Raw genomic sequence first — 14,761 nt, 5'->3', positions numbered from 1 at the left:
AAGAAGGAGACCTGACAGGGTGGCTGGCAGAGCCAAGATGATATCATTTAGACAAGAAGCAGAGGGGCTCGTTTTACATCTGAATCATTTCCAGTGTCATCAGCGACCACATAAAGATGACAAATGGATGAATTATTTGCTAGGAAAAAGAATGAAAGACACAAGGTGAAGTACTTCAGGGCATCCGCTGGGAACTAACTCTCCTCAAAAGAGAATGAACCCAACAGCTCCTGGCTCTACACTGCTGGTTCCCGAGATGATGGGTTACAGTGCTCACGAAGCATTTTAAGTACCCAGACATCTGCCATGTGGCCCGTTCAGGCACACCTGTATCAAAGGAAATCCTTGTGGTAGAGAAAGAACCAAGAAAATGCACCCAGCAGGAAGAACTATCCCAGATTTCCCCTTTGCCAGCAGGGAAAGAGCCTGGCTGAAGGTAGGAAAGATACTGACAGATCCCTAGCAGGGATGAAAAACTTGGACTGACTTTTTTTTGCCGTAGTGGGATGGGTTTTCCATATGGAAAGTCCATGCAGTAACTCCACATTCCAGAGCAGAGGAACTGTTTAAATTGATAGCCTATTCCCATAGCCTGAAACCACAGCCCGTTTGAAAGTCAGAGCCGTCATGGTGTAATGGAAGATGGCATTAAAATATGAGCTCTATGCACAGATTGAGAAAGCACCTGGAAACAGATCTCCCCTTTCCCCCCCTGGAGGAAGCAAATCCCAATCAGACTGAGCCAAACCCAAACCAGGATTACCTCTGGAAGAAGTAAGGAAAAAGGAGTATTCAAGTCTGCTTTCACATGGGCTTTTTGAAGGGAACAAGAAAATGAGAGGTGTGTTTACTGTAGAATAGGTGTTTGAATCCTGCTCCGGGATGCACTGTGCCAAGCTTCACAGCCATGGGAAGCGTACAGTTCATCCTGGGAAAGAATGCCCAGCAAAGGCTGCAGAGTGAAATGCAGTTTGATTGAGACATTTCAAAGTAGACCATTTAGTTGAAGAGCAAGAGCCAATGCCTACCCAGTTCCCATGGGCCTGAATTTCTAACTCCCCCTTGGCCTTTCCTATTCCAATTGGAAGCAGTCCAACCTGGTGGGTCACTTGCAGTTCTGACACTCACCGGCTCTCACTAAACAAAAGCAATTACAATGCAGGGGTGGTTTATTGAGAGGATTCCTAATTACAGCACAGTACCTGCTTGAGGCTCCCCAGGGAATGAAGCCAAAGACCCAAACGTGATCAGAAGTAACTGCTGACACTTTGAAAGTGCTGCCACTGGGAGCCAGCGCTTAGTGCATCACATGTGGAACAATCAGATAAATAGAGCAGATCAAAATGTATGTGGAAAAATCCCATGGCTGCCAGGCTTTTGAATTCAATAACCAATTGCACTGAAAGCCTTCCAAGGGAATTGAATAACGCTGTAAAAATGAAGTGTGGCTTACAAAAAGATGCATTTGTTTTCTGCATGGTTTTGTCTTCCCTCCTTGTATGGGCGGTGACAACAGCTAAGGCGTTCTACGAGCCATAGGAGCTTTCATCTCTCTGACTGATGCAACTTTCTCATTAGAACTTCATTTACAAGAAATTCCTGCCGACATAAATAAGGCCACATGTTCTGATGGTGAAACTTAACATGAGAACCACCGCTTCTGAATGTGAGTGTAACAGGGGAAACGGGAAATCATGTAGGCCCGTCGCATTTCCTGGTAAGGAAACTCCAAAGTAAAAAAAACCCACTGTAAATTAAGAGCAGCATTCCTACTGATGTCCCACATGCCTGAGACTGAAAGGCAGGAAAGCAGCTCAGGCACACACATCTTCCCAGGTCCTTTCCATTAGACATTTAAAACCAAACCTCTGGTTCAACATGACACCCCATTTCTTTACCTACTCCAAGACAAAGATGTGCATCGTCCATCTGGATGCAGACATCCCACCACCCCACTCAGGAGGAAGGACACAAGGTAGGTGGAAAATGAGAGGGGACATCCCAGAACCTGCTTCTGCACACAGAGCTCCCAGAGCTGAGGGCTCTGCTTGAGGAAGAGCATCCAGCCAAGGCTCGAGTGTGCAGAGGAGCAAGGCAAGAGCATGAGCTTTTCAACACACCAGTGGGGGAAACATCCCCGTTACTTCTGTTGTCATAGGACAGAAAATCCCAGTTGTGGACCAGCGCCAGTCCTTGGAACAAAGCTGATCCTTGGGATGAATCTTTATTCCTGCTAAACACATGCATGCTTAACTTGGTGCCTGCAATTAATCCGCTGGCCTCAGGGCTTTAACTGTGGGTATCTGTGAACACAGGCAGAAATAGTTGCAGGATTGTGGTGTGGGAGAGCAGCAATTTCCAAGCATGGCTGTTTGCAGCACAAAGCTGTTGCTGTGGCTGGTGCTAAGCCCCATACAAGTGTCTTGGTGAGCAAATTTATCAGTAAGATTTACATCACCAGGCAGCTGAACCCCCTCTCTGTTTGTGATGCAGCCACTGAGGTGCAGGAAGCAGCAGCTCTCCTTCAGCAGTGTGTGGATGTGACTTTACAAATACTCTTCTTGCTCACTTGTGTGGAAGAGAAAACGAGCAGAGAGTTTTCATATAATACCAAGGATCTATTTCTAAAGGAAACTAGAACCATGCTATTTATTTTGGGGATTTACATTTTGCCAGGCAAAGAGCTTTGAGTTACTCCAAGAGCAGGACATTTTTATTTATGGAATTCCCTTAATCCATTATAAAACCCCTCTGAGCTAAACCAGCTTCCTGGTATCCAAATCTCTCTGGTAACTCACTCCCAAGATGTTTATTTACCAAAACCCATTCCTCTAGGCCAAGCTTACCAGCCAGCAGCTTTATCCCTGGGATAATGCTAAGTCCCCATCTGACAACTGTATTTCTCTTGGGGAATTACACAGGCATGAATTCAGAAACACATCTTTTGTTTTTCGAGCTTGCTCAAAGCAACTTTCTCTTCCCAAGTTGCTGGATGAAGCAGTTAGCGAGAGAAGGCACAGAACCCTTCACCAAGGGCCGTGCAGCTTTGCAGCGACCAGAGGAACGGCTGCTGGGAGGGAGGAGGCCGATTCCAGATCCCAGATCCAGCCCTTGTTGCAAGAAGCGTGAAGCAGGTACTCAAAACTGGAGCAGGAGCTGTGCGTGAGCATTCCTGCACACTCGTCCCGCTCAGAGGACGCACGGGCTGAACGCTGGCTCAGGGCCTGGGGCATGGAACAACCTGGCTTCGGGCTTTTCCCTTTCCTTTCCTTGTGTTACTTCATTCCAGAAACAACGCACACGGAAGCGCAAACTTGGCTGGGGATTATTTATTTGTGCTAGAAAAACGAGACATTTAGTAGAGCTTCTGCTAACCCCTATCAGATGGGGAAGAAGCAGTTTAAGAGAGCTGGTGCAGATGGGAATTGCTGTCCACACACACTGGCTACAGTACTCAGGAAATCAACATCTATTGTGAAATACTCTTGAAATCAAGCAGTATTGTCACCTAGTTATTCCAAGCATGATGTAGCAGGTCTCTGCCAGATGGCTTGACAGAGGATCAACCCAAACATGCTTTTTATGTTACAAGACTTTATTCTGTTTCACAGATTTGACTATTACAGCAGTGAAATTATTACAAGTGACTCATAACATTTAGTTCCAAATGAAAGTAGAAAAACACAAAACCGATGAAGGGCAGTGAAATGAGATGTCACGTGTGGGAAATGTGTTTTAAGAGCACAGAAGAAGTATACAAAAATACGTTAGAATCAAGAACTCTGCAGACAGCTTTTGATTTAGTTACAGCTTTGACACCACAGAATCACAGGATGGGTGAGGTTGGCAGGAGCCTCTGGGGCATCTGGTTCAACCCCTTGCTCAAGCACGGCCACCCAGAGCCCCCTGGGCAGCCTGTGCAGTGCTCAGTCACCAGCACAGTACAGGAAGCGTTTCCTGATGTTCAGGACTCCCCTGTGTTTCAGTTTGTGCTGGTCCTGTCACTGGGCACCACTGGGAAGAGCCTGGCTCCATCCTCTTTGCACCCTCCCTCCTAATGCATGTATATATAAAAGATTCCCCCTGAGCCTTCTGCAGGGTAAACTGTCCCAGCTCTCAGCTCTTCCTCGTAGGAGAGATGTTCCAGTCCCTTAATGATTGTTGTGGCCCTTTGTTGCACTCACTGCACTATGTCCATGTCTCTCTTGTACTGAGGAGCCCAGAACTGGACACAGCACTCCAGCTGTGGCCTTACCAGGGCCGAGCAGAGAAAGATCACCTCCCTCGCCCTGCTGGCAATGCTTTGGGGCTAATGCAGCCCAGTATACCACTGGCCTTCTTTGCAGTAAGGGCCCATTGCTGGCTCATGGTCAACCTGGTGTCCACAGGACCCCCAGGTCCTTTTCTGCCAAGATGCTTTCTAGCACATGCTGGAGCATGGGCTTGTTCCTTCCCAGGTACAGGACTCTGCACTTCTGCTTACTGAACTTCATGAGGTTCTTACCAGCCCATTTCTCCAGCCTGTTGAGGTCCCTCTGGATGGCAGCACGACCCTCTGGTCTATCAGCCACCCCTCCTAGTTTTATGTCATCACCAAACGTGCTGAGGGTACACTCTGCCTCATTATCCAGATCATTAATGAAGACATTAACCAGGACTGGACCAGTATTGATCCCTGCGATACTCTGCTAGCTACTGGCCTCTAACAGACGTTGTGCCACTGATCACCACCTCTATGCCCAACCATCAGCCAGTTTTCAACCCACCTCACTGGCTGCTCAGCCTATAGATCAACAGCTTGTCTATGATGATCTCCTTTGACAGTGTCCAGGAAGACTCTATCTGCTGCTCTCCCCTCATCCACCAGGCCAGTCATTTCAGCATAGAAGTTTAGCAAGTTGACTAAGCCCGATTCCCCTTGGTGAAGCCCTGCTGGCTACTCCTGAGGAATTGTTTGTTGTTCCTGTGCCTGGAAATGGTTTCCAGGATAATGTCGCCTTCTCCGGGACTGAGGTGAGCCTCATGAGCATATGGCTCTTTGGGTCTTCCTCCTTGCCCTTCCTGTTGACAGGAGGAACATTTGCTTTACTCCAGTCTTTGAGCACTTCTCCCAGTTGCCATGGTCAATCAAAGATTATTGAGACAGTGACATCTGCCAGCTCTCTCAGCACTTGTGGGTGCATTCCCTCAAGGCCCATGGACTTATCTATGTCCAGTTGGCTTAAGTATTCCATGACCTGATCCTCTTCCACCAAAGGTACATCTTTGCTCCAGCCTTTCCCCCTGGTCTATGGAACCTGTGATTCCTGAAGACAAGTCTTGCTAGTGAAGACTGAGACAAAGGTGACATTTGGTATTTCAACTGTTTCCATGTCCTATGTAATCAGGTTCCCTGTCTTGCTGATCAGTGAGCTCTTTCTGGTCAGGTGGCCTATAGCAGACACCCATTATAATGTCACTTGTATGTCTTCTCTTCAATCCTAACCCATAAGCTCACAGTCAGCATGGAGCTCCATGCGCTCCACCTGCTCTCCCACATAAAGGGCATCTCCTCTTCCTCATGCTCCTGTCCTGCCCTTTCTAAGTGCCTAGGAAGCATCGTATATTGGCAACTGTTCATTACAAAGGTGATCAATCCAGGAGTATATAAAAGGCAAGAATGAAACTGAGAAACGAAAGGAGGATGTTTGTGTGTGTGTGAAGTCTATTTTATGGCAAACTTCCAGTCCTTTGGCCACTATAAAGCAAAGTCAGTGGATTTCATATAAATTCTCTGTATAAAGGAATGTCTATGAACTGTGTACAATATGGCCCAGAATAAACATCTCAGTATCAGGCTAATATTGCTCCTCACAGAGGAAAAGAAGGTGCTTACATCACGGTTTCATCTTCCCCATACAATACTGTCCGGAATTGGACTATGCCCCAAAATACCATTTCAGGAACAATGCAAATTCCTTTAATGGAAAGGAAAAGCTGTAACGCGCCGAGGCTGCAGCAGCAGGGCCTGGGCAGTGGCCTCACTGCTGCACGCTTGCTTTAAAGTTCGTGTGGTTGACTGGCAGGGGGTGAGCCTCTGTGTTGAACACCCAGTCGTCCAGAGACAGCACGTCATCTTCACAGAACAGAAGATAGAGGTACCTGGAGCCAGGAGGGAGATGGAAGGAAACGCGAGTGGGACTCCAGGCACACACAAGCACTGGCAGCAGGACTGTGATGGGGGCTGCCACTGGCCTCAGCTGCCACAGTTTATGGTAACACGTTCCCTCACTCCCTGCCGGGCTCTCCTGCTTGAAATTACCAGCCCTGGTGCAAAGGTGGAACAACGGGGAGGGCATCTGTGATCAGCAACAACATTGGCTCATGCTACCTGTGAAAGGCAGCTCTGCACCAAGGGGCAGCAAATTCAGGCCACAGTCACATCTCTGTATACAGGGCATCAGCCTGGCAGAGGAGACATGCTGTCTCTTAGCTAAATACAAGGGAGCTCAGCAGTCAGAGCCTCCCACTTAGAACAGCAGTAAATCACAGGAAGAGTCCTTTAAATCCCCCACATGAGCAAAAACCTTGAGAGTGCCAATGACAGCATAGTGCTACAGGAGGAAACTGCCAAAGCTTTGCAGCACCCACAGCCTTGCCCAGTTTTCCCCACAGAGAGTAAGACTTCCCCCTTATTATTAGAGACTAATTAAGCAGACGAGTGTTGATGCTGCAGGAATTATGCTACTCTGAAAGGTCTCTGTGACACTGGACTTACTTCAGAGTCTCAGCGAGGAAAAAACTCTGTTGCATGTTGTCATGGGTCGGGGTTGTGGTATAAACATCTCGGATGCCAGAGAAACCAGCTTCTACTCTACAATGCTTTTCCAGGGCCTGCGAAAGGAAAAGAAATCTCAGTAACACACAACAGCATGGAGTAGGAACTCATTAATCATCATCAGGTCCATTACAATTCAGCTTTACAAATCAAATTCTGGGATTACAGTAGGCTCTGTCTCTCACAAGGAGTGTAGTGATTACTCCAGACTCTGGAAATAAAGTTGGTTCTAATGAAATAGCAAGAGAAACATCAACCACCTAAGTTAGTTGATTGATTGACCTTGATGTTACAGAAATAGCACAACCAGATCTCAAGTGGTAACTTGCTGCTTGTGGAGGCTCTTTTCCAGGAAGAAGACAAATGACAGCTGTGCCACTGAAATGCAGCTCCTGCTAGGATGTGGGCAGGGGCTAACAGGCTATTGCATGAGCTAGAAAGAGGTGAGGGACTTTCTGGCTCGGAGGTCTTTGTGGGAAGAAGACAGAAGCCAGGGCAAAGGCAGGTTTCCTGCTTTTTCCTGGCCCATTACAAACCCATGGTTCTGAGCAGCCTAGATACTGCAGATAGTACATTGACTCCTTTGTGCAGAGGGCTGCTTCATTAATAGCAGGTTTTGCTGTCTGCAGCACTCCTCTCCATAAACCTCCACTGTTCTGATTGACTGTTTTTAGTGTAGCCCAAAAGGGAGAAGAAAACACTCACAATGATCAACAGACACCGCACTACATCGAGCTGTTTTGTGCATTCCTGCCGCACGGCTAATGTGTCTTAGCGCCCAACACAACTGAGAGTCTGCTCTTTTCTCTCCAAAGGAAAGAGCTGTGTAAGAATGCAGCAGCCTGGAAGCGTTATTCCAACCATACCTTCACAACCTCCCAGCCCCACTGCCTGTACTTGGGATCGTGTGTCAGCCGCCACATGTACATGTAGCTTTCCACCACCTCTGGCCGCAGGATGTAGTAGCGCTCGCTGAGTCTGGTTGCCATGGCTTCAGTGCCAGCATCAAAGCGAAAGGCTTCGGGGCCCAGTTTGGTATCTGGACAAAAATCACACACATGCAATAATCATTTTGAGCAGAAGGAAACAGACTCTCCACGTGCTTTTATACTGCTCAGGCTGCCAACGTGTCCTTAAGGCTTGCATGAGCAGAGCAGTCGTGCTTGTCTATCAGATCAGCCTCACGCTGATGTCAAAACAGGGGCAGCTCCACAGAGTGCACAAGCTGTGCCCACTGCTGCTCGAGGCGTTGCTCATGCTGTGGTATGTGGGTACTATCCAGGTGAGGGTGAAGTGTTTCTGAGGGTGGGAAAAAACACAAACTTGGAGCAGATTTGAGCATGCAGAGGGCAGGCACAAATCTACCCCATGGCCTAGCACTTTTGCTGGGCTGCTATTTGCTCCTAGGAATTGCCTCACAATTATCTGTCCACCAGACTGAGCTGTTCCAGCTGCACTGCAGCAAGGAGGCTGTAAGAAGTGGTATCTGGGACCTGCAATCGTTTCTTCTGCCTTTCCTCTGGTCCACAAGCAGCCTCTTTGAGAAGGAAGACATCAGGATGATGGGGAAGGCTTCATTGATTTCACTGGGACTTTGTAAGTAACACATTCAGAGTACCTGGGTCTTTTGGAGTTTCCCTTACATGAGCATCTCAACCTCTTGCAAGCACTGGCTAGCACTCTGATCCCTACTTCCAACACCAACCCTCTCTGTGTTCAAAAACCAGGGAAACTGAGCACAGAGGTTGATCATGAGGGTGGTGAGGCCCTGGCACAGGCTGCCCTAAGAAGCAGTAAATGCTCCATCCCTGGCAGTGTTCAAGGCCAGGTTGGTCGGAGCCTTGGGCGACATGGTCTGGTGTGAGGCATCCCTTCCCAAAGCTGGGGGCTGGAACTTGATGATCTTAAGATCCTTTCTAATCCAAACCAATCTGTGACTCTATGACTGTGTTCATGCCACAAGGTTTCTCCTGCTGTTCCCATGTGTGGTCGTGTTTCAGGGAGTCATTTTCTTTCTCCAGCTGTGCTGCACACCTTCCCCCCAGGGATCTAACAGTGCTGGGCCATCTGCTGAGAGCCAGGGTGACATGCACAAGCATTCTCTGTAAATCAATGAGCTTGCTGAAGTGACAGCACTGTCACCAGTGGGGGCAGGTTGCTACCGTCCTTTCTATGCTGATGGGTATTGCTGAAGGTGAAAATTGGCTCCAGGCACTCACAACCAGAGGGTTATTAGTTTGGGTGACTTGGTTTAGTTCTGGAAGCGCTGGGGGGAAAAGGAGAGTTATTTGTGAACATTTCAGGTTAGCTTGAAGTTCATTGGGCAAACGTGCTGGACACTGGCTGCCAGCATGGGCTTGCTGATGTGGTGAAGGTGTGAAACAACCTTTGGGAACAGTTTGAGCAGACAGACCTGTGCTTGACAAGGTCCAAGAAAGCAGCGTGCTGCTTCGCTGCCTGCAGTCTCAGAAGAGCTACAGAGATGCCTACAAAGGAAGGAGTGGTGTCCAAAGCAAGCCCCTCTTGCTGAAAGCCCTGCAGGCACAGAATAACCCAGACTCTCATTCATCAGGTCACTGCTCACCCAAAGCCCTCCCTGATAAGCACACTGGGTGCTGAAACTAATTTTCCAGGCCTTGGGAAGGAGCAAGATTTAGCCAGCCTCTCTTCAACAGCAGCAGAGACTTCATTTGTTTTGTTCCTACCAGCAGCTGCAGGCCTCCCACACTCTGCTGCTGGGCTTCTCAGCTGCTCTGCTCCATCGAGTGGGATGCTTTGCAATTAATCTGTTAAGCTCCCCTTTTTGTCTGCGAAGGGATGTGAAAAGATAGACTCAAACTATAGTCTAGCTGGGAGAAAGCCAGTTCTGTGACTCAGGGTGGGACTAAGCTGTGGGTTGTCTTCCCAGCTCTGCCACAGGAGCTCCCATCTGCCTGTCCCTCTGCTCCAGCTGTAAACCACATTGCTTTCTCTTCTAGATAGCCCAGAAAAGACAACTGAAAATCACACACAGGGATGCAAACCTCTGCCACACCAAAGCTGAGCCTCCTAAGGCTGTAGGTGACCCCTTACTAATACTTTCCAGGCAGTCCACAGGTTTACCTGAGCGTGCATAAGACTCATGACATGTGCTTGTTATCTCTGCAGCGAGATCCATGTAATGTTGCTTCCTCTCTTCTCCAGCGTGTTCAGCTCCAAGGGCTATCATACCCCCAGAGAAACAAGCCAGGTGGCCCATTTTGTGATCCAAGACACCACCCCTCCACTCAGCGATGTAGGTCAATCCTCCAGCTGACTTTTTGACCAAATGCTTTTCTATTGCCTAAAGGGATGAAAACCAGGATTTTGAGATACATAATGGACAGCAAGTCGCTTATTAAGTATTTACTTAGTGGAAAGGAGTGGAGTAAATACCACAGAACCCAAAGATATGGGATATTTTTTGCCTGAAACAGTCTGACAACCAATGTCCTCCTCCCCCAAAATATAGAGCAGCAATTTGCTCCTTACCTCTAGTGCATCATCATACATCTTTTTAGCTTCAGAGTCTTTCTTGTCCGACATCAGCCAAGATTTGATGAGATATTCATAAAAGCTGTCCCCAAGCCCCCCAATGGAGACGTGATCTGTAGTGGGAAAGCCAGAAGAGAACTTCAGCTTCATGATATACAGTGAGCAGCTGCTTTACAAAGAACAAACAACCATGTCTTGTTTAATGCCCTTGTTCTCTCCGTCTTCTTTCCAGTTTCCTGGGGAGAGCTTGCAGCATTTCTTTTTCAAAAAGCAAGAAAGGTGGAAAGTGCAATCAGAAGAAAAATGTTCAGTCATTTTACAAAGCATCAGTATCCCTTACCAAAACTATGCAGAGGTCTTAACTTTGCAACTTATTTATACTGCAACTTGAAGATGCTTCTTATTTACGAAGCAATCATCATAAATCCCAGCCTCATAAACCAAAAGCAATGGCAGGTATTGATAGATCTCTACTTATATGAAGCCACTGGGTGCTGCCTCCCTGCCTCAGGAAAGGGAAAAAGCATGCTGGATCACACAGAGCTGCCAGCAAGGGGCTGCTGTAGGGACCTCTCCATCATGCCATTTGTATTCCTGGCTCATGGTGGGACTCAGTGCCCTGGGGAAGGCTGGGGCTGTCGGCATATTAAAATGATAAAGTCAGGTCCGAGGATGTGCACTGAATATTTCCTTCTGCAGAGATTTTCAAGGCGATCGGCTCTGAGCACACGGAGCTGTGACCTTACAGGAGGATGCTGAAGAACTGCACTGTGAAATGGGGATGGCAGCGGCAGGATCCTGCCTGGGTGAAAGGCTGGCTGCAGTGTGTCTGTAAATTGTACCACAGGGGGAAAGGCAGCATCTATTCTTCCAAGCAGCCAAGTTCGCCCCTTTTTAGAAGAGCAAGACAAATTACCCACCCCGGACTGTACCATCCCTGCTAAGGAACAGTGTCCACCTCTTGGTGTGCGTCCTCATTGCCAATGAAGCAGATGCAGCAGGGTTTGGAGTTAGCTGGTCAGATTTGTGTTTTCCCTACCTCTGTACATTCATAACGTCCTGAGACTTATCCTAAATGCTAAATCCTAGCAAAAGAAGTGATCAACAGCCATGACATCCTGACCTGAAGAGCAAATATTGCTGATACAGTGTGCCCAATGATCCAGGAATAATCCAAAGCAAAACAACGAGATTAGACGCATGAATTCAACAAAACAGAGGACAGACTATTTGCAAACACGGCCTGCACAGCCTGTCTTTACAGAGCAGCTCTGTGATCCTGAGCGTGTCATTCATAAAAGCACCAAAGCAGGAGCTCTGGTACATAATTGTTTTCCATATGGCACCAGCTTTGCCAGCATTTGCCTCCAAGGCACTGCATAATCAAACTCTTGATTTCATCAGGGGACTGTGCTTTAGTTCTCTCCAGGTAAGGACTGCACTCGGGAGAGGCGCAGCACTGCGTCTTCATTGCAAGATGTGCTCATTCAGGCAGGTCAAAGATACACCTTTTAAGAAAATCACAGCAATTCCAAGAAAAACTGCTTCCTGCAAAGAGCTTTAATGACAAGAGAGAAAATGAGAGCTTGGCACCTACAGGGGACATCTCTGTGACAGGCTGCAGCTGCCTCCCTGCTTCGGTCCTAATCTCTTTCTCACCACTGGACATGCAGAAGAGGCTGATTCAGACCGCAAGGCTCTATCATGAACCACTGCTGCAAACAGCCTGCCCCATGAGCTGCCCTCATGACTTGGAGCTCTAGGAGAGCTCTCAGCACCCTTGAATAGGCAGAACTAATGCTGTGTCTGGTAAAACGTGAAGGGTGGCTGCTGGTTGGGAATAACCCATGGAAAATGGCACCTCAGGGTGCGGGAGATTTGCTTTCCAAGCGGAACATACTGCAGCAACTCTGCAGAGAGCAGTGCGGAGGAGCAGCTGAACTGCTTACAAAGGGACTGGATAACTTTGAACATCAATGAATGGGACAAACACAGAAGCCTATTTTCTCTCCTCATGGCACCAAAGGCCAGCTCCGGTTTAATGGGACAACCGCAGCCATTCAGATGCTTTGTTGGGACACCTTTCAAGCCAAGCCCTGTCAATTATCATTAGAGGTACTGCTGCGGTAGTGAAAGACCAGAGCTTGCTCAGGGTTAGAGCTCCCACTCTGTCTCATGCAACTGCCTGTCAGCTACAATCAGAGCCATTAGCACAGTAGTTAGAAAGGGCTGGAGCAGAGCAAACAGTGCAAGAGTCAGGAGAACACCACGTAATGCAGTAACTCGAAGAAAACGGCTTCAACAAGATAAACATAACCCAGGGACAGGTTAAAAACAGCTTCTGCAAAAAAAAACAAGACTTTTCTTTCCTTTGACAGAGCAACAGGAAATCCAGCAACCAAACCAAGCAAATCCCCAACAGAGAGGTCAGAGATGTGGGGCACAACAGCAGAAGTAGCCTTTCATGTGCCTACCAGAAGGCAAGCTTCTGCCCTTTGGTGGCACAAAAAGAGAAGTACAGTCTCTTTTCTGGGTAAGGAAGGGGCTGTGTGGGTAGAGCAGGGAAGTAAATAACCTTCCCCTGGTTACACTGCTTCTATCATTTCCTTGCTCTTTTCAAGTCCCTTCCTAGTTATTGCTCCTCTTTCGTATCAGAACAGCATCTATTCAATGCCCATGTCTTCGCTGCTGGCCAGTGCTGGGTTCCCAACAAGAGAGAATACATCCTTGTTGTACCCTTGTACCAAACTGCAACACACAGAGGTACCATGGTAAGAGGTACACGGACGCATACAGGAGGATGCATCCCTAGACCCTCAGGGGATGTGAGGCTCCATAAGCCCTCTGCCTCTCCTGGTGGTTCCTTACTTGCTGCAGCACACTTGGGAAGGAAATCTTACTGTGCTTCTGCTCACAGCCACACATGCAACTCCCAGGCAGGCCTGTGGGCTATGTGATGCCTGCAGGATGAGGTCTTAAAAGAGCTGTGCTGCTTTCTGACATGTGTGTGATGAACCATGTACCATTATCCTCCCCCATGCAAGAAAGGCCCTAATTCTTCCTGGAGGTGAGACACTCAGGTGGAAACAAGCCTGATGGAATAAGCGTACAATTACTATATTGCATCTTACAAATGGGGCTGTGTTATCTAATCACGTGTATAAGTGGCTGCCTGACAAGACATTTTCTTGGCGTGCTGCTCTGACAGTTACTATTGCTTCCTAAAGAGCAATGCAAAGACTGAAACGCTCCCGGCAGGACTGTGAACGCAGTGATACCTACGCTGCACCCAATTCCCTGTCACCGGGCTGAGGAAGTTGGGATAGAGGCCCTGTGGCTTCTCAACTCTGTTCAGGACCTTGCGGATGTTCATCACCTAGGAGAGATGAGAGACAAGAGCTCTGTTACTTCTCTGCTGAAGAAGCCAATGGTCCTGCAGTGTCACTGAGAGCTCTGCAGCTCCTCAGTGCTGGGTTTTAGAGATGATCCTACAAACCCTGCAAGGCCCAGTTCAGTTCAGCAAGCAGTGGCAACAGCTCACTCACAGTGCTGCAGAAGCAGTCCTGAGGGTGGAAAGGTATGTGATTTTTATTATGATCCAAAGGAAAGCAGTGGCAGGGATGAGTGACTCACATACTACCTGAATTCACCATGTGGTCACTTAACATGATAAATTTGGGCTTTTAATTTCAACAACAGACAGCTTCTTTAATACACTAGAACAGCTCTAAAACCTCCCTTGGCTTCACCCCCATTAACTCCAATAGGCCCTTCCCATAAGGGACAAAGTTAAATGGTATGCAGCATAAATATTCTATTATAACCTACAGAGCAGCTAATACACTCTAAACCTTTTATCAAATTAGAGAATGTGTATACTAAAAGCTGGCTGCAGACTTAAGCTGGTGCTTCCAAGTAAGTCCTCGTGCTGCAGAGCACTCACGGGAGTCCAGCAGCGTGGCACAGTAATGACATGTTTGAATAAAAGACACAGATGGACTCTACTCCTGCTAAAATCACACCAGTCCCAAGCTGCAAGTTAATGAGTTAATCTGCTCCTCTCAAGCAGCTTCCCAGGGGATGGGCAGATGGAGCCCACACCATCCTCTGTGTTCTCTCGGAGGCTGGCAGCAGGAAGGCGAGGACATGTCCTGTGGCACACTCTGCTCAGCAGGCTCCAGTAGAAACATTCTGCCCTTACCCCTCCCTGGGCTTATGAGCTTGGGGAAAAGGCTTGACTCTGGCTCAAAATGCCACAGTTTGGCTCTAGAGCATGGATCCCGTTCTAGTTTTTTAACAGAGCATCTTCTTGCCCTTGTGATTCCAGTGCTCATCTTCTTCCCCCACCCTTCATTGCCTTCGCACACGTTTTCTTTCCATACCACTGTTTCCTTTACTGGTCTTTCCTCAGCTCCCCCCTTCCTCTGAGCA

The 14,761-nt window shown here is 48.0% G+C and overlaps 1 protein-coding gene across 1 annotated transcript in view; it reads right to left on the bottom strand.

The window, feature by feature from the left end:
* Nucleotides 1-5,936: 5,936 nt before the first annotated feature.
* Nucleotides 5,937-14,761, bottom strand: part of MAN1C1 (mannosidase alpha class 1C member 1) — a 57,679-nt gene continuing 48,854 nt past the window's right edge. The window contains exons 7-12 of the mRNA XM_061480134.1: nt 13,613-13,706; nt 10,328-10,443; nt 9,920-10,139; nt 7,684-7,856; nt 6,758-6,873; nt 5,937-6,141 (exon numbers count right to left, since the gene is read on the bottom strand). Coding sequence (XP_061336118.1) covers nt 6,021-6,141; nt 6,758-6,873; nt 7,684-7,856; nt 9,920-10,139; nt 10,328-10,443; nt 13,613-13,706 — 840 coding nt within the window. The 3' untranslated portion in view covers nt 5,937-6,020. The remainder of the gene's footprint in view (nt 6,142-6,757; nt 6,874-7,683; nt 7,857-9,919; nt 10,140-10,327; nt 10,444-13,612; nt 13,707-14,761) is intronic.

The sequence above is a fragment of the Pezoporus flaviventris genome, unplaced genomic scaffold (genome assembly GCF_033815535.1).
Source record: "Pezoporus flaviventris isolate CSIRO_AGI_PZ_B2104156 unplaced genomic scaffold, CSIRO_AGI_Pfla_v1 ptg000176l, whole genome shotgun sequence".
In the NCBI taxonomy this organism is placed as follows: Eukaryota; Metazoa; Chordata; class Aves; order Psittaciformes; family Psittacidae; genus Pezoporus; species Pezoporus flaviventris.
The sequence above is the reverse complement of the archived record's forward strand: the minus strand, read 5'-3'. Positions and strand labels throughout refer to the sequence as shown.